This window comes from Bos javanicus, chromosome 19 (assembly GCF_032452875.1).
Source record: "Bos javanicus breed banteng chromosome 19, ARS-OSU_banteng_1.0, whole genome shotgun sequence".
Lineage (NCBI taxonomy): Eukaryota > Metazoa > Chordata > Mammalia > Artiodactyla > Bovidae > Bos > Bos javanicus.
Genome location: NC_083886.1, coordinates 20,418,995 through 20,437,470, shown reverse-complemented (window position 1 = coordinate 20,437,470; position 18,476 = coordinate 20,418,995). Strand labels below are relative to the sequence as shown.

Here is an 18,476-nt window from a genome sequence, read left to right as displayed (position 1 = left end):
AGATGATTCCCCCCACGGTGTTTATAAGAGCAGGAATCTGGAAACAACCGAAATGTCCCATAACAGGGGAAATGTTTTGGTAAATTACAGCATACCCACTGGGTGAAATAGCAGGCACTGATTAAAATGACGGAAAGGGAGATAACGGAGACATGTGGACAAGTGTTTTAGAATAATGCTAAGTGAGAGGAGGAGAAATGAAAATACTGAATCCCTTCTAAGTATCGTCTAGCACACCTTCTGTATCTCAATGACTTCTCTCGAGAGTCTAAAATAAAGCTATTCTTATCTTTTAATTTTTTATTTATGTTTAAAATATTTGTATTTATTTATTTGGCTGCACTGGGTCTTAGTTGCCACACATAGCATCTGCAATCTTAGCTGCAGCTTGCAGGATCTTTTCACTGCAGCATGCAAATTCTTAGTTGTGGTGTGTGGGATCTAGTTCGCTGACCAGGGATCGAACCTGGGTCCCCTGTATTGAAAGTGTGAAATCTTAGCCACTGGAACACCAGGGAACTCCCTCTTATGCCTTTTAAGGAACAAGAAAACTGAGGTCCACAGAGCTAAGGAACTGGCCACACAGGTCACAGAGCTAGCAAGGAATTACCAGTCAAGAGGCTACTGGGGCCCTCTCCCCCGGAGCCCAGGCACACCCTGAAGTCCTGAGGCAGCCCTCAATGTCCCACTGTGTGCCCAAGACCATCCTTTCCCATGATAACATCATGACTGCGTTTGAGAGGCCGAACTCAGAGATCTGAAACAGCTGGCCAAAAGCGAAAGGCTGAGAAATGCTTGTGAGAATACAGCCCAAACAAAACAAAATGAAACAAACAGAAAGCAACAGAGAAAACCACCTCTGCTGGGGGCAAGAGACCGCAGAGAACAGAAATGTACCAGTGGCCGGCAAGACCAGGCTTCAGGAGGACCGTGCAGAACCACAGGAAGAACCACAAAGGTTAAGGAAGCCCCTCAGTGGGTCCTGGATCTCATTTTTAGGCCAGAACTGTAGAGATGAGGATTTGCCAGGATCTCCTTGGAGACGCGGGCTGCCTGTGCTCACTGACGCTTCTCCCGGGGTGCACCCAGTGGCGCTCAGTAAATGTTGGCTGAAATACACTCATCTCATGATGTGCAGATAAAGCAATGAGGAAGAGTAGGAGAGGAGATACTAGGATATACAGAAGAGTGGCTGGAAGTTGGGACTGTCGCAGTGTGACTGCAGGGTCAGCCTTGGGCGGGGCTGTGGAAGTATTCCCACAAGGCCATGGCCATTCCCTGACTCTGCCATGTGAAAACAGCTTTCAGTGCATTGGGAGCTTCAGTTTACAGAATGAGATGACCTGCCTGTCACGTGAGGGCCGCCAGGAGCCACACTAAGCTTCAGGGGAAATTTTTAAAGGGTTATTTTCTGGGGAAAGGTACAGAGATTCCGCCCAGCCTGCTGGGGTCCGCATAGCACTGCCTGGAGGCAGAAGGCTGGACCAGAAGACCTCTGCTTCCTTAACACTAACTGCCCCACGCCACCACCATTTTCAACAGGCTTATTCGAGTGTAAACACCATAGATGATCCAAGCCTGGATGAAGCCGGTTATTGCTGTGGTGGGGGGATTCCTGCACAGGGATCCATTGTACCATTCTCCAGACTTTTGTACATCTGTGAACATTCCCATAATCAAACTTAAAATATACATATAAACTTGGGACTTCCCTGGCAGTCCAGTGGATAAGACTGTGCCTCTACTGCAGCAGGCACAGGTTTCATCCACCATCGGGGAACTAAGATCCCACATGCCTGCCACATGGCAACTTTAATCTATCAAATGCAGGCATTTCACCTAAAGAATCACCAAGGGCCTGACCAAGGTTTGGGGGCAGCCCTCTGGAGCCAAAAGACACAGGTCTTTAAAAAAATTATTCTCTGCTAACAGATTTTCTAGGTGGATGTGGAGTTTGCAAACACAAGTCAGGTAGCACCAGCAGGTAATTAAGACGATCTGGGTTCAAGTCACAGCTTAGTCTCTCCTTGGATCTATGACTCTGGGCAAGTCACTTAACCATTCCGCACCTCAGTTTCTTCATCCGTAAAATGGGAATGACAGTAGACTCTTCCTCACAAGGTCTTTGGGAGGAGTACAGGCCACATGAAACTCCTAAGACGGGGCCCAGGCCTGGAGTAAGCTCTCAGTAAATGTCAGCTATTGCGACACATCCCTTTTGTAACACGTATAGATATTCATTTTGAAAACCACATATCCATTTGATCAGTTACCTGGAGAAAATGAAAAGGGGCGGACCCAGCCCTCTGGGCCTCGAGCAGCTGTTTGGGTGCTGTGTGTCTGTCTCTCGCACCCAGGGTGGCCCCAGCCGGCCTGGGGCCTCCACTGGCCAAGGGGTTAGAGAGCTCCTCCTTTCACAGAGCCAGCACCAGAAACAGGAAGCTGCTTCCTTTCCTTTCCATTCTGAGCTAGCATTTCCTTTTTTGTTTTAAAAAGCATTCCTCAGTCTGCAGCCCAGCCCTTCCCCTGCCCTCTGCAGTCCCAGGCTCAAACACACTCACAGACAACTGCATTTCTCCTGGACTGTTTTCCGCCCTCCATGGGGGGTCAAGAGGTTCCTTGGTAGACCCCAAAGAAGCGTGTTCCGGGCACCAGGCTAACTGGCCAGTGGGGCCAGGAGGAGGCAGGACTCAACGACTCCAGACCTATGGACCTCTCTGGGTACATCTTCCTCATCTTTTTGGGAGGATTAAGTGAAATCTGTCTCTATGCAGGTGGTGTGGTGTGCCCAGAACACAACCTGTCTCCCTTCGGAAAGTACCTTCCCGCGACAAAAGGTAACTTTGCACAGGTAGATAAGTGGACGGGGTCACCAGCCTCTCCTCAACCGCCCCAATTTTAGCTGGAACCTCAAATGGGAGCCCAGTATCATGAAACCAACAGTAGGTGAAACCACCTACCATTTCTCGTCTCCTTTCCTGCTCCTGCTTCCCCAACTACGTTCAAGGAGGTGGCTGATGGGGCCCATTCTCAGCTACTTGAAGCTTGCTTTCACGAGAGCATCACACAGAATACAGATAGGAAAGGCTGCATGAAGCCCTTTCAAGGGTCCCAGACTGGGAGGAGGGGATAGTGCCCCATATGTGCCCAATGTGTGAGAACACACGGGTCACTTTTTATACGTTTTGGTTTGCTTTTTTTTTTCTTTTTTGCAGTGCCATGAGGCTTGTGGGATCTTAGTTCCCGGGTCTATGGTAGTGAAAGCTCTGAGTCCTACTCACTGGACCGCCAAGGAACTCTTGGGTCACTTATTTCTGACCAGCAAAACTTTCTGTGCACCTTGAGTGAAGCTGCTTCCACTAATCCATATCCAAACCCAATCCAAATGAACAGGCTAAACTGGGACTCAATACCTCCAGGTGCCTTGTCAAAGAAAAGCCCCACCACTCTATAAGCAGCTTATCTCATCAGCTTTGCAGAAAGCAAAACCCTCATGATCAATATATTACACACTGAAGTCTACAGTTTATGCTGTATGAAAAGTTCTTTTTCCTAACCATAGCTGGTCTCTTCTACATAATGCATTATGCTTTCTCCCCTGGCTCTGATTTAAATTTTAAACACAATTCTTAATTCATTCTTGCAATTATTCTGAAGGTGGAAAAATGAAAAGAGGGGAGAAAAATGGCAAGCAAACAGGATGACTTCAGCTCCATTATTGTCAAAGGCAATCCTCCCTGTTAAAACACACTATCACCCGCCAAGGCTAGAACGACAGAGAAATACAGATGTATATAAATAGGCAGGTTTTGCATGTGGCGGCAATTTGAATCAAGACTTTTTCAATACAGATGGGAAACAATTGTGCCTGGAAATAAATGACAAAGCATTTTTTATCCCAACATCCATCCCCAAGGTATGCTTCTGGAACAGGGCAGAAAGTCAAACAGACACAAAGACACTGGATTCAAAGGCTGTACCTTCTGGAAGCAAAACAGTAAACCCTGTACAATGTATCATGGTATGGAATGCAAAATCATCACAAATTTAGGACATAAACACAACCCTTAGAGGAGAAAAGGTTCACCCACCCAAGTCCTAGAGGATCTTTCAGTCGAAGGATGAGAAGCCCTTGAAAGTATAGTCAGGTCAGGTTCAAAGACTCAAGACAGGCCATCGGGGCTGAGCCCGCCCATCGGGCAAGCTGGCTTTCAGAAAAGGTCCCACCTACTGGACACCCCAGACAGGTCTCCAAGAACATCTCCAGTCCCCAGGGTGCCTAAGATACTGAGATGGGGCTGGGAAAGCAAACCCGCTGGCTTCCTCTTGCAGGAAACTCCTTGAGGTCGAGGATCCCTTCCTATCCCCCAACCTCCAACATAGGAGGGTGGGGTGGCAGACTGCTGTTTGCAGTCAGTCAAGGTGGCATAACATCTCACTTCAGGGCATGAGCTCTCAGGTCTGACCCCCTACTCAGTGCTCCTTCATAACCACCCGTCTCTTCTCTACTCTTTGTTCAGGTTAATAACCTAATATGTGTTCCTAGCAAGTCACTTTCCCTTTGGGCACTTAGTTTCCTCACCTGCAGATGAGAGGGCTGGACCAGATGGGAATTTCAGGATCTTTAGGAGTCCACAACTCTATTAAATCAACCCCACAACCAAGGCACCCAAATTGCACTGATCAATATTTGTGGCTGGTGATGAAACCGAGCTTACAGTTCCGTAAGGTGCCTTTCATGAGCCTCAAGTGATGAAAACCCCTCCATGGGGTCCCGACATCCAGCTCCCGCTCTGCTGCCTGGGAGCAACGAAAGATCCCTTTTCTAAATGGTCAGCCCAGGGCAGCCCTTGCTACGGGAAACCACAAAATGAGAACCCACAATCCTTGACCCAGCACCCAGAACCTCAGCCATGGGGGCCATGTCCCGTCTCCTGTTCACACTCCTTGCCCTCAGGGTGGACACAGATCCAGTGGCAAAGAGGTAAATGCATGAAGGCTGCCATTTTGTAAACCGTAGTCCTCCGGCTAGGGAGCAGGGTGGGAGAAACATATCAGGCCCTAAAGATTTCAAAGAACGGGGCTGCTGTTAAATGTGTTCATATACTTTGACCCAGCAAATTCTACTTCTAGGAATGCACTCATGCACTCACTGCAGCAAGGTTTATAACAGCAAGACATGGAAACAGCCCGAATGGCGACAAGTGGGGACGGGTTCAGTGAACTGATATGATTACAGGAGACAGCCACAATTAATGATGGTGCATATCTGTATAGACTGGAACAGACAGAAGACATTTACAAGACAATGAGCATGGTGAGCTCCATGAATACATCTCTGTATATTTGTATACAGATGCACAGGATTAAAACACTGGAAGAATAAACTGCCAAATGTTAATAAGAATTAACTCTGAGGGACTTCCCTGGTGGTCTAGTGGTTAAGAATCTGCCTACCAATGCAGAGGACATAGGTGTGATCCCTGCTCAGGGACCTCGGGGCAACTAAGCCCATGCACCACAACTCCTGAAGCCCACATGCTCCAGAGTTCGGGCTCCACAACGGGAGACACCCCAGCAATGAGAAGCCCGCTCGCCGCAACTAGAGAAAGCCTGAGCACAGCAATGAGGATGCAGAGCAGCCAAAAATAGATGAATAAATAAAAAAGGATTTAACTCTGAGAGGTGGCATTATGGGTGGTTTTTATTCTCTTCTTTAATCTGTATTTTCTTTTCAATAGTGAGCATATATCACTAAGTGTATTTTAAAATACTTTAATACAATTGGAAAGTTAAAGAACGTCATGCTTACCAGAAGAATTATGCAGTGAGGATAAAGCAGGTATCCATTAAAACAATGACAAGTAAGATGATCTCGAGGCAGCTTCTCATTTCTCAGAATGAGACTAGCACAGAGCGATTGCATCACAGTGCGCTGGTGGGGACCTGTCTTTGAGGATGTGCCAGGCCGCACTTTAGGGAAGCTCGAGCTCAGAGGGTGCACACTCTGGCGCGGCCACCAGAAGGCCCCGTCATCTGGAACTGGCCACCAAGTGCCCCTGGGCCGGCCCTTTGCGTTACCGGCCACTTCCTCGGGCTCCGCAGTCACGACTCTGACCAGAAACCCCACCCCCACCCACTATGGTTTCTAGAAGCAGGCGCGAAGTTCAGAACATGAGTTCTGAAAACTAGTCAGGCCAAGTTCCACCGCCTACTAACTCCGTCTCTCAGTCCCTCTGAGCCGCAACGTCCTTATCTGCAGAATGGAGAGAGAACCCGGCAGGGTCCCCATGAGCCTTCAATGGGGAACACATGCCAAGAGCCGAGCACAGGGCAGGTGACCGAGAGGGTGTCTCATTCCACTGTAAGGAACGGGATCCCTCCACTACGAGGAAACCCTGCCCCTCACCAGGCTCTAGGGCCCTTCCCATAAACTCAGCGCAGCTTTTCCTTTGAACTGAGTGTAGAAGTTTCCCGTCAGCCTATTCTGAAAGCATGTCCTTTTTCAAATGCACAGCTGGGGAAGGCATGGCCACACGCACTAGCCATGTTACTCCCCACCACCGCCACCACCACTGCAGACACTGCCGCCAAGCACCACAACCGGTGCATTCTCGAGGCCACAGTGGCCCAGAAGGCCCAGAACAGTGGTGGGGAATGCAGCTTTCCCAGATTTTGAGCTAACCTGGCGGGGAGGGAGGCACTCCCATCGCTGTCCCCAGGCAGCAAACCAGAGGCCTCCTGGCACCAGGGCTGCAAATCTGATAGGGCCTCCGTCCAGCACCCCGCAGGCCTCCCCAGTCGTGGAAACCGCAGGTCCTTCTCCAGACCACCTCGGAGGATCGCTGGTAGCAAGTTTCACCAGGAAAACAAATTGCCAAGGTGAAAGCAAAGGGTGCCCCAGTTCTGGCTCCCTCCAGGGACGGCTGCAGTTAGAGCCTCCAGCAGGAGGTTAACACTACCAGGTAGGGGCTTCCCAGTTGGCTTAGTGGTAAAGAATCCGTCTGCCAATGCAGAAGACATGGGTTCTATCCCTGGATCGGGAAGATCCCCTGGAGGAGGAAATGGCAACTCACTCCAGTATTCTTGCCTGGGAAATCTCATGGATACAGGAGCCTGCTGCTGCTGCTAAGTCGCTTCAGTCGTGTAGTGGGCTACAATCGGTGGGGTCACAGAGTTGTGTGACTGAGTACACAACACAACAACGAGGGCACAAGCAGAGAAATGCCACACGCCGAGGCAGGGGCTGGCTGGGGAAACGGAAGCTGTGCCAGGGATGTGTGACGTGGACAAGTCATCACCAAGACTCTGGAAATATTTCCCAGAAAAGCAGGAGTTGGACTGGTCAACCGTCGGGTCCTATTCCCAATTCCGAAGCGATTTCAGCAGGCTACAGTAATGGAGTCAGTCCTGCTCACCTGCCTGGCTTCCCCAATAGTCTGAGAGTGTCCCCAAACACCAGGAACACAGCCTACCTACTTCAGAATCCTTGCCGGGGTGGCAGCAGTGAGCAGTTCAGCAGGCAAACCAGTAATAACCGCAGGTTTGTTGAGTGAATGCACATCCATGCACACCCCAAGGACCAGTTCTGTGAGGACCCACAGTGCCCTCTCCTTTCCTGGCAGCTCCACCATCCAGATGCCCCAGGGGGCTGGGGAGGGGGCCACAGGGGAAAGCTCAGGCCCTCCACACAGGGTTTTGACCTCTGACCTCTGCCATGGCAGAGCTGAGTGAAGGTCAAGGCCTAATGGGGACCCCTTTCTCTAGGTCAGCTTGCTTACGAGGGACTTTTTTCCATAAGACCACCAGCTGGGACTTGCCTGGTGGTCCCACGGTTAAGAATCCACTTGCCAGGGCAGGGGACATGGGTTCCTTCCCTGGTCTGGAAAGATCCCACATGCTGGAGCAACTAACCCCGGGCAGCAAAACTACCGAGCCTCATGCCCTGGACCCCATGCTCGGCAACAACAGAAGCCACCGTGACAAGAAGCCCACGCACCACAACCAGGAGTAGCCTCTGCTATTAAGAAACTAACAAAGCCCACGTGCAGCAACGAGGACCCAGCGCCCCCAAAACTAAAATAAATTTTTTTTTTTTTTAAAGAGCAGCAGATGGGAAGACTCCTCGGTGTGGTAAGGCCTGCCTCTGAAAAGAACCAGGAGGCTGGCAGGAAAAGGCAAAGTTACAAGGTCCATAAAACAAGAATCTTCACGAGACACCCTGCTCTCCCCACGGCCCTGCTCTCCCCACAGCCCGGCCCAGACCCGGCCCAAAGAAGATGCACAAGCGAGGGAATGAACTGGCAAGGGCTTTGAGGTCAGTCGGATATCCCTTTGTGAGCACATCTGGGGAACGAGAACATTCTATCTTGCTCAGTTCTCAGCCCCTGAGGACGGCCTGGTGGAGACAAGGCGCCATATTCTGCTGGGATCTTCAAAGTAGCCTCCCTACTTCTGTTTACCGATTCAGACTCTAGGGTCAGATTTTATCTCCCTCCTCATTTCACAGCGAGAGGGAAAAAAAAAATAAGTGTATGATGACGTCTGGAAATCTTCGGAGACTGAAAAGGGTCCAGCATGCTGACTGACAGGTAGGAGGCAGACATTAAACCTTGGTTCCTTCCACTCGTTTGGATCCAAAGTGGACCACTGTATGGTGGAAGGAAAGAGCCAGGCAGACTGAACTTTACACATCATCCGACCTACAATAAGGCACCGGCAGTTGGGCCCCGGGTCAGGACTTGCCAGGGCTTCTCCTTGAGTGCTTATTTAACAACAGCCAGGGTAGGCTGAGGTTCCTTGGATTCTGGGAGAAGTCTGGCGTGCTTACGTAAGCCAAGCCCTCTTTTTCAAAAGCCAGGAATCCAATGTTGCAAGTCCAGTCTCTGGGGGCCCTGGCCTGGTATGTGAGAGGAGCCTGCAGAACAGGAAAGAAAGCCAGAATGGACATCACCACTGCCCCGAGTGACCTCACCACGGGCTTCGGAGCTATCTCTTGGCCTGTGTCACCCACCTCTAGGGAACAAGAGCCAGCTGTCAAAGGGCCTTCCTCCCAAATGTGACCCGTACTGGATCCTCAGTAGGAAAATTCATGGGCAGAATCTCTTGGTAGAAAGCATAAGGACTTAGAGACACATGTGAGGTTGTAGGTTTAAGTAGTCTTGGCCCATTTTACAGATGGGGAAGCCTGAGATTCAGAAGTCATGGGACTTACTACCCAAGGTCAGATAGACAGACCCTGGACCTGATTTCTAAGCCTCAGGCTTTCCACCTACCACACTGCCTTCAAAGGTCAGGATTCTTTGAGTAACAAACTTTCCCCCTATTTTATCAGTTTGGTAAATCTAGATTTCAGAACCATTCTTACTCAGGGGTATTCTTACACAGGGGTGTGTATAAAAAATGTTTGATTCCACCCAACTGAGGCCCCTTCATAGACCACAGCATTGAGAACTGCAAGAGCCCGCAGAGACCTCTCACCCCGCTGTTCAGATAAGGAGGAGAGGCCTAGGGAGCTAGATCCTGGGGTCAAAAGTCCCATCCCCCAAACAGCCCGGGTCTCGCCTTTTCAGGGAGGAGCGTGGACCTGAATCCACAGCACAGTAGAGAAGATGGGGAGCTGGGTATTTGTTCTAATTTCCGCTACCAATCCCCTCTGGGCCTTGGGATGGGTTTTTGGCTGCCACAGCTGATCATCCAATAAACGCTTAGGAGGCAGGTCACCGAATAAACCAGTGCAGAGACCTAAATATAGGATGTTCTAGGGTGTCCTGATGCCATTCCTTGGTCAAAATGAGTGACTTTGGGAGGCAGGGTACCAAGAAGGCAAGGTACCATTTCCAGAGAAATCACCCATCATTCTCCCAGGTTCCCTCTTCGAGCTAGGAGCATTTCAGAGCAACCTGGGGGGGTGAGGGGGGACAATCCAAGAGAAGCCAACAGAGGACAACCTCTTATCCCAACAACACAGCAGTCCAACCAGACACATGCTGCTGGACAAGGACCCCTCCTCCCAGAATGGAGCCACACAGGCCCCCTATTGTGTCGGTTTAAAAACTGAACTTTGCTGGGCAAACACACCCGGCTGTGTTCAAGAAACCAGTTTCTCTTCACCACTTGGAAAACAGCAGCATGCATGCAAGAGGGACAGTTGTGGGGGGGGAGCGGGGGTGCTGGTCAGTTTGTTTTTTAAGCCAAGCCCTGGTCAGCACTGCTATAGCAACTGAAACAAAAATAATAATAGCCAGCACTGATTATATCCTTCCAATGTCCCTGGTTTTGTCGCTTTTAAGAAAATAAAACTGAAGGAAAGAAGTCTACCCCGAGCATTTTAGATCAAATAGGGCTTCAGGCTTCTGGTGCACACAGAGGATGGGGTCTGGTTATCATGGCCACAAATCACCCACTGGCCCTAAGGTGGCTGGCAGAGGCAATCAGCAATAAGAGGGTGTGGAGGGTTTGGGATGAGGAGTTAAGGTTCTAACAAAACAAAACATTTCCAGATCTGCAGAAGGCCAGATGTGATCAAGCAAGGTGGAAAGAGGCCCATTCTTCAAAACAGGGTAGCTATTAATACCAAGTGGTGCCTGGAATTTCACAGCTTTCCCAGCCTCTGGACAAAAGCAAGTTGGAAATGCAACTAGTTTCCCTCTATTGTGTATGATAGGAGAGGGAGAGACCGCCCTCCAACCCCCTCTAAGAATGCAATAACCCTTTTGGTTGATTCTTCCAAATCCTTTTAATACTGGGCTAGCCAGCTATCACTTGAGAGAGTAGGGGCCGCATGTCTTATTTCTTCTTTACACTGGAGGCTGTCTCCACTAGAACCCCTTAAGTAGTGTCATCTTCCCATTGAAGGCTTTGGTCCTCAGCATAATCATTCCTAAACCAAAGTTCAGTAGGGGGAAGGGGTAGGCGGCGTCGGTAGGTTATTACATTTTGAGCAGTGAAACGCTGTGGCAGTGCGAAAGAGACGCACTCAAGGCAAAAATGCAGTTTCAGCAAACACTTTGATAAGCGGCAGACAAGAACCTGGAGGAGAGGAAAGGAAGAAACAAGACAGAGTCTGGGGCGTGCGAGGAGGGCAGAGAACGAAGGGCCTGCGCTCACACTTCGGGGGGACCTCCTCCCGCCCCGTCACCCCAGCCCACAGCGGCTGGGCTCCGTCACCCAGGGAAAAGTCCACCATGTGACTCAGTGGGAGAATGAGTCCTGCGGCCCGGCGAGCTGGAAATGCGGTGGGGGCGGAAGGCGGCGGAGGGGATGTCCGTGCGCAGCCCACCCAGCCCGCGGGCTCCTCCACCCTCCCTCTCAGGTCGCACCACGCCCCTCCCCCCAAATCCCGCCCAAGGTGAACGGGGCTGGTCCCGGGTCCTCGGGCCGCCGCGCCAGCGAGTGGAAGAGGGAGAGGAAGCCGCAAAGGAGGTGACCGGGCTTAAGGATGCAACCGGGGAAGGAGTGAACTGGAGCCGCGAAGGAGGTGTTGGGGCGCTTCCCGAGGCGCAAACCCCTGACTCCTCAAACCCCGCGCGGGGCCCCCGATTCTCCGGCGTCGTGGCCCCTTACCTCCAGGGTCCGGATCTCCTGCTGGGTGAGGTCGTTGGACACGGAGCACTTGGTGCGCAGCCCGCGCAGGCTGCCGATGGAGATGTCGATGAGCTTCTGGAGCTGCCCGCACTGCTGCAGCGCCCGGCTGGCCGCGGCCCCGGCGCCCCCATCCGCGCCCGCCGCGTCCCCCCCGCCGCCGCCCTCCTTCTTCTCCCCCATCGCCGCCGCGCGCAGCGCCGCTCTATCCATGCCTCGGCATCGGGGCCGCGGGATGGCCGAGGCGGCGGAGCCCGGGGGTGCGGGCGCCTCGAAAGGGAATCCTCGAGCCGCGAGGGCTGGACGAAGAGCGCCCCTCGGCGCTGCGGGAGCTGGGACGCGAGGACCGCACGGCAGCCGAGTCCGCCCGCCCAGCCGCGGCGGCAAAGCGAAAGCCGCGGCGACCCGACGGCTGAGGCTCCCTGAGCCTTTAAGCGGCAGCGGGGGCCGGGTCAGAGCAGCTGGGCATGCTGGGACTTGTAGTCCCCGCCGCGCACCTGCCGCCGCCCGCGCCCTCGGGGTCCCCGCGGGCTCCGGCGGCCGGCGGTCCCAGCCTTCCCTTCCGCCGTGGACACCGGCCGCGCTGGAATGCCCCGCCTCTGCGCCCCCGGAGGGTCTGCTGCGCGCCGGCTCCTCCCTCGGCGCCGGGATCCCGGGGATCCTTGTCTCCCCGCCCACCCCGCCTGCTCCCCATCACTTCTCCTAGCTGGGGGCTTCCCACGATCCCCCAGATGAGGCGAGGTGGAGCCGACGGCCCTTGGACGGGAGGAGGGTTCGCATCCTGCAATTCCTCGGCTTCAGCCGAACCCTGGAAGACAGGGACAATGAAGTTTCAGAATTTCTCTGTAGGTTTAGGGGCCGCCATCTAGTGGGAAGGGGCGGAGGTTCGCAGAGCCCAGGACTCCCGATTGTCTAGCCAGAGGAAGGGCTCAGGCTTGGAAAGACACAGGACATTCTTCTAGATGCTATTTACCCACCAACATAAAGGTCCCATCCCTCCACCACCTCAACCCAGCAGGCCAGTCCAGACACTGGGGGTGACAGTTGATTTGTCGTGCCTTTGGAAGTGCTCGAGAGCAATGAGACAGTCTGAGTTCAAGTAGTGTCTACCACTGCCTAGCCACTGGCCTGGTTGGCTCAGTGGACCTGAGTCTGGGCAAATTTCTGGAGGTAGTGGAGGATAGGGAAGCCTGGCATGCTGCAGTCCATGGGATCCCGCAGAGTCCAGAGCGACTGAGCCACTGAATAACAAACAACTGCCAAACTGTGACTTTAGGCAGTCAGCTCACCTTTGAGTGTCGGAGTTCCCCACCAGTTAAAATGGGGTGATAATAGAGCCTATCTGATAGGGTTCATGGGGCTTCTCATGTGGTAAAGAATTCACCGGCCAGTACCAGAAATACCTGTTTAATCCCTGGGTTGGGAAGATCCCCTGGAAGAGGGAACGGCAACCCACTCCAGTATTCTTGCCTGGAAAATTGCATGGACATAGGAGTCAGGCGGGCTACAGTCCAGGGGGTCACAAAGAGTCGGACACAACTGAGCACACACGCACAGTATGGGTCATATGGTGGTGTAGTCACTCAGTCATGTCCGACTCTTTGCGACCCCGTGGACTGAAGTACGCCAGGATTCCCTGTCCCTCACCATCTCCCTACTCAAACTCATGTCCATTGAGTCGGTGATGCCATCCCATCATCTCATCCTCTGTCATCTCCTTCTCCTCCTCATATGAAGAATGAGTTAATGTGTATACAGAACCTGAATTGATAATTGCCACGTGTGGGCACTAGAGAAATGCTTTCAATGGTTACTCTTCCACTTCAGGTTTTCTAACCGTGGCCCCACACCTGAGCAGTGGGCATGGGCAAAATACTGCTCCTGGGCTGGTAGTTGTTGTTTATGCCTTTCTGTACCTTCTAACTCAGTATTCAACACCCCCAGCATATTCCCCACCCTCCCCTCCCACCTCCTCTGAGTTCCTGTGGGCTCTATTATCTGCCTAAACTGAATAGACAAGACTCAGATCAAAGGTCCTACACATCCATACTTTCAACATCTGCCAGCCAGAAGAAATCTCTCTCCTAAACTCCTTGGCTGCAGAAGCTGCTGGTTAAATACCTTGGTATCCTCTTCACAGAACCAAATCCAGAGCATGGCACACAGCAGGGGATCCATAAAGCTGTGCAATCCACTTCAGGAGTTTTTCACACAGGTCCTAGCCCCTGAAAGAGAAACTGCGTAACGGTGGTTCTCAAACTTGAAAGTGGATCAGAATCTCCTAGAGGGCTTCTTAATCCACAGAATGATGAAACCCACTCATGGAGATTCTCGGTCACTAGGTCGAGGATGAAGCTGGAGAATTTGCATTCTAACATGTCCTTGTATAATGCTGATGCCGCTGGTCTGGGAGCTGAACTTTGAGCATCTTTTTCACAGAGGAAGGTCATGGCCCAGGAGAACTATCTCCAGGGAGGATCCATACCCAGGCTACAGCAGTTGGTTCAGAACCTCTGTTTGTTCAACAGCCAGAGCTGCCAGGGTTGAGTGACTGGCTCTCTCTAGTTGAATTCACAAAAGATTTCCTGATAAATGCCTACTATGCAATTACATCAAGTTTGTAATTGGGCCTGGGTCAACACATTTTTCCCTGGGGCCACTTTATGTGGAAGCCATATCCTGTGAAGGGCCACTGGCATCCTGTGGCATCCACGCCTATGAGGCAATGGTGTTAGGGCTGGAGACTGGACAAGCCCCAGATCCCTGGCTACTCTCCCGCCAGACCATGCAGCAGTCCCTCCTCTGTGGACACAGTCTTCCTTCTGGTTTGTGGAGAGCACTCAGTAAGCCGTGTGTTCCTTCCCAGTTCATCTCAGGCACACTCCAGCCTTCTCAACTGGATTTACAGAACTGCCTCTTAGTGATACAGAAAGCAAAGATTTTAAAATAATCCTTTCGTTCATCCTTTTCACATTCCATAAGTATTCAGTAAACCAGTCAATCCTAAAGGAAATCAACCCTGAATATTCATTGGAAGGACTGATGCTGAAGCTGAAGCTCCAATACTTTGGCTATCTGATGCAAAGAGCCAACTCATTGAAAAAGACTCTGATGCTAGGAAAGGTTGAAGGCAAAAGGAGAGGGGGGCAGCAGAGGATGAGATGGTTAGATAGCATCATTGATTCAACAGACATGAATCTGAGGAAACTGTGGGAGATAATGAAAGACAGGCGAGTCTGGCATGCTGAAGTCCACGGGGTTGCAAAGAGTCGGATATGACTTAATGGCTAAACAACAAGTGTCTACTTATGTGGCAGGCCTTGTTTTGGGCTCTGGGAAACAGTAGTGAACAAAACAAAGATCTTTACCCTCTGGGAATTTATATTATGGTGAGAGAAGACAGAAAATAAATAAGGAGAATGTACAGTATGTTAGGTGGTAACAGGTGCCTGGAAGGCATAGAGCCTGGAAGGGGACATGGAGTGTCTTGTTTCAGAGCTGTCTTAGGAACTGGAGTGTGGTCTCTGAATCGTTGTATGACCTTGGGCAAGTCTCTTAACTCAGAGCCCTGCTCCTCACTTGCAAGTTGGAGATTCTGTGTTGTGAGGATGAACAGAGATCGTTGTGTAAATGATGGTCACAAAGAAAGGGTTCCACATATTTTTGTTTATCCAATAAGTAAATTCACAATAAATTTTCTTCATTTTCCAGAGTGTGAGTGAGATGAATTCATCTATCAGATGTTTATTTTAATCTTTTAACATTTTTTCAAATTTTTATTTATTTATTTGGCTTCATGGGGTCTTAGTTGCAGCTGCAGGATCTTCACTGGGGCATTTGAACTCTTAATCATGGCATGTGGGATTTAGTTCCCTGACCTGGGATCAAACGCAGGACTCCTGCATTGGGAGCATACAGTCGTAGCCTCTGGATCACAAGGGAAGTCCCCATCTATTAGGTTGGGCTTTGGCTCTTGAAACTTTTTCTGTGACTCCCTCAATACAAAAAGTTCCCCTCATCTCTCCTCCTACCCCTCTGCCACAGGACGCTCTGTTGGCAGCCCTCTTAAGTTTCCCTAGCTTGGACTCCCCTACCTACATCTCAACACCCCAGCAGCCACGCAAGCACGTTCATGAACAGACCAACAAACAAGAAAAACCAAGTCTTTATTCACGTGGAACAAATGTGAGAATGAAGACCACTAATTAACAAGTCAACAAATATATTGCCAAAATAAATTTGCAGAATGATAAGTACTATGAAGGGGGGAGAAAGCAAACAGTGATAGCAAGTTCCCAGGGGATGAAGTGCCTCATTAGATGAAGTGGTCAAAGTAGGACTATCTGAAGGATCATTGAACTGAGATCTAAATAAAGAAAAGGAACCAGCCAGCTGGAGCTCTCAGAAAGGGGCATTCTGGGCAATGGGAACACCACGTGCAAAGGCCCTGAGGAAGGAACACACTGGCACACTCCAGGAACAGAATGAAGGCCAGTGTGGCTACCGCGTGGTGTGGGAGCAAAACAGGGGTTAGAGATGACGTGGGGATGCTGGAGAGAGGCCAGATAAGGTAAGACGTGGGCAGGAAGTTTGGATTTTTCTCTAAGTCTTTGTTAGTCCTAGTGTGGTCCAAGAATACCGCATCGCCTGGGAGCTTGTTAGCAATGCAGTCTCCCCACCCCAGATCAACTGAATTAAACCTGGATTTTAGCAAGAGCCCCACGTGACTTGAATGGATTTTTAAGTTTTGGAAGCATAGCTCTCTAAGTACGTGGAAGGAAAACCACATTCCTTGAGAGGCGTTTTAAGAGCTTCCTCTGGGGGTGGAACTCCTGGCGGTCCAGTAGCTAAGACTCCGTGCTCCCAATTCAGAGGGTCTGGGTTCAATCCTTGGTCAGGGAACTACATCCCACATGCAGCAACTAAAGATGCCACACACCAAAACTAAGACCCAGTGCAGCCTAATAAATATTTTTCTAAAGAAAAGACTCCTCTGGGGAGTTCCCCGGTGGCCTAGTGGTTAGGATTCTGGGCTTTCACTGCTGTGGCCTGAATCCAATCCCTGGTCCAGGAACTGAGATTCCAGAAGTCTGAGGCAGGGCCAAATAAAATTAAAATTCCTGTGGCCACCACACGGAGAGTGGATGGTCAAGAGGCAGGGACAGAAGCAGAGATGCTGAGTTTGAGATTGCTGCAACAGTCCAGACGAGGTGTGGGAGCAGGAGTAGGGAGGGAGAAGAGGAGACAGAGCAAATAGAGGGGTTGGAGGACATGTTTTGGGGATACAGTCAACAGGGCAAGCTGATGGGTTCAGTGTTGAAGGAGGAAAGAAATGATTCCGTCCATCCTTTGCTCCTCCAAAGACACTTTGGGGCAATATGGGAGAAGCTGTCGAGCCCTACCCTGGAGTCAGGTGTGGCCACAGCCTCCTTGCCACGCCCACCAACCTCCCCTTCCCACCTCCACCCCCAACTCAGGACTCCATAGTAAGAACCTAGTACAGTGCAGGGAGAACTTTGGCTTCCTGGATTTCACCTGCAGTTACGTTGTCCAGGAAATTCATGGAGTTGCCCTGGAGAGGTGAACTCTGTTATTATACACTCTCGTGCTTGTTCAACCAAGTATTCATTCATTCATTCAGCAAATGTTTACTGAGCCCCCAATATGTGTTCAGTGCTCTGCCAGACTCTGGGAATAGAGCAATAAACAGTATATCCCTTTATCACTTATAAAAGGACTTTGATTTGAGCTCAAAGTCACCTGTGTTGTCTTCCTGAGGCCCATCCCTTGGGCCTCTGATGACCTCAGAGGGAAGTATGAATTCCTTAAAGAAGGCCTATGAGGTCCTTCATTTCCAGGCCCTATATTTCTCTTCAAGGCATCTACTACCCAAGACTTTTTTGAGTCAGTGCCTCAATATAAGGATATAATGAAAATAAAATGATCTTTCCAGAAAAGTCATATACGTCTACTCACAAGAAGCCCCAGCCCAATATGCATTGTGATACAACTTCAGGAGGTTTGTAGGTTCCTTTAAGCATAGCCTTGAACTCTGGGGCTGTAGGCACGGCTAGGAGCCCCGCTTAACCGCTTGATCCTCACTGCCTTTACGCAAGTCTTGGATCACGCCGTATAGTGTCTTGTCACCACGCCTTTGCTCAAGCTGTCATTTCTGCCCACGGTCCCCCACATGCGTTTCTTTTTTTTCATTGTATTCATGTAGGATCTTCCCTTGCAGCATGCAGGCTTAGTTGCTCTGTGGCATGTAGGATGTTAGGTCCCCGATGAGGGATTGAACCTGTGTTCCCTGCATTGCAAGGTGGATTTTTAACCATTGGACCACCAAAGAAGCCCCGTCCCAAAATGCATTTCTATTCATCCTGTAGCTGTAGTTCACATGCCCTTCCACCCCATTTCCCACAATAGAAGCAATCTCTAACTTCCATATTCCATAGAACTTTGCATAGATCACATATCTTTGGTTCTCTCCCTGCCTGTTTCCCTGACTAGATAGTGAGTCTTCTTGGATTCAAATAGACTCTGTATGACCTTGGGCAAGTTTTTCACCTCTTTGAGCTTTTATTTCCTCCTCTGCAAAAATGAGGATAGTCTCTCCCTCCAGGATGGCTGAGAGGGGTAGAGGAAGTAAAGCAGATAGACCTGGTATACAGCAGTGCTTAACGTGCATTTGAATGAACAAAGGATGGATTGCATTTTACAGGTGAAGAAACCAGGGCCTCTGTTCACAGACACTGAGCCCTGGGACCTTAAGTATTCATTCTCGGAGACATCACCAGCACCTGCACCATAAGGTCAGAACCAGCTCTGGGTAAGGCCACAGGAAGGAGCCACATTGACAAGTGGCCTTCTCAGCCTGAAACAGAAGACACACA

General features: G+C 50.7%; 1 protein-coding gene across 3 annotated transcripts in view; it reads right to left on the bottom strand.

The window, feature by feature from the left end:
• Positions 1-12,405, bottom strand: part of KSR1 (kinase suppressor of ras 1) — a 161,864-nt gene extending 149,459 nt beyond the window's left edge. Inside the window, exon 1 of one of the 3 annotated variants that reach the window (XM_061390477.1) lies at positions 11,566-12,405. In XM_061390477.1, the coding sequence (XP_061246461.1) occupies positions 11,566-11,796 (231 nt within the window). In that variant the 5' untranslated portion in view covers positions 11,797-12,405. The remainder of the gene's footprint in view (positions 1-11,565) is intronic. The other 2 variants (XM_061390478.1, XM_061390479.1) reach the window with 2 other exon arrangements.
• Positions 12,406-18,476: the final 6,071 nt, after the last annotated feature.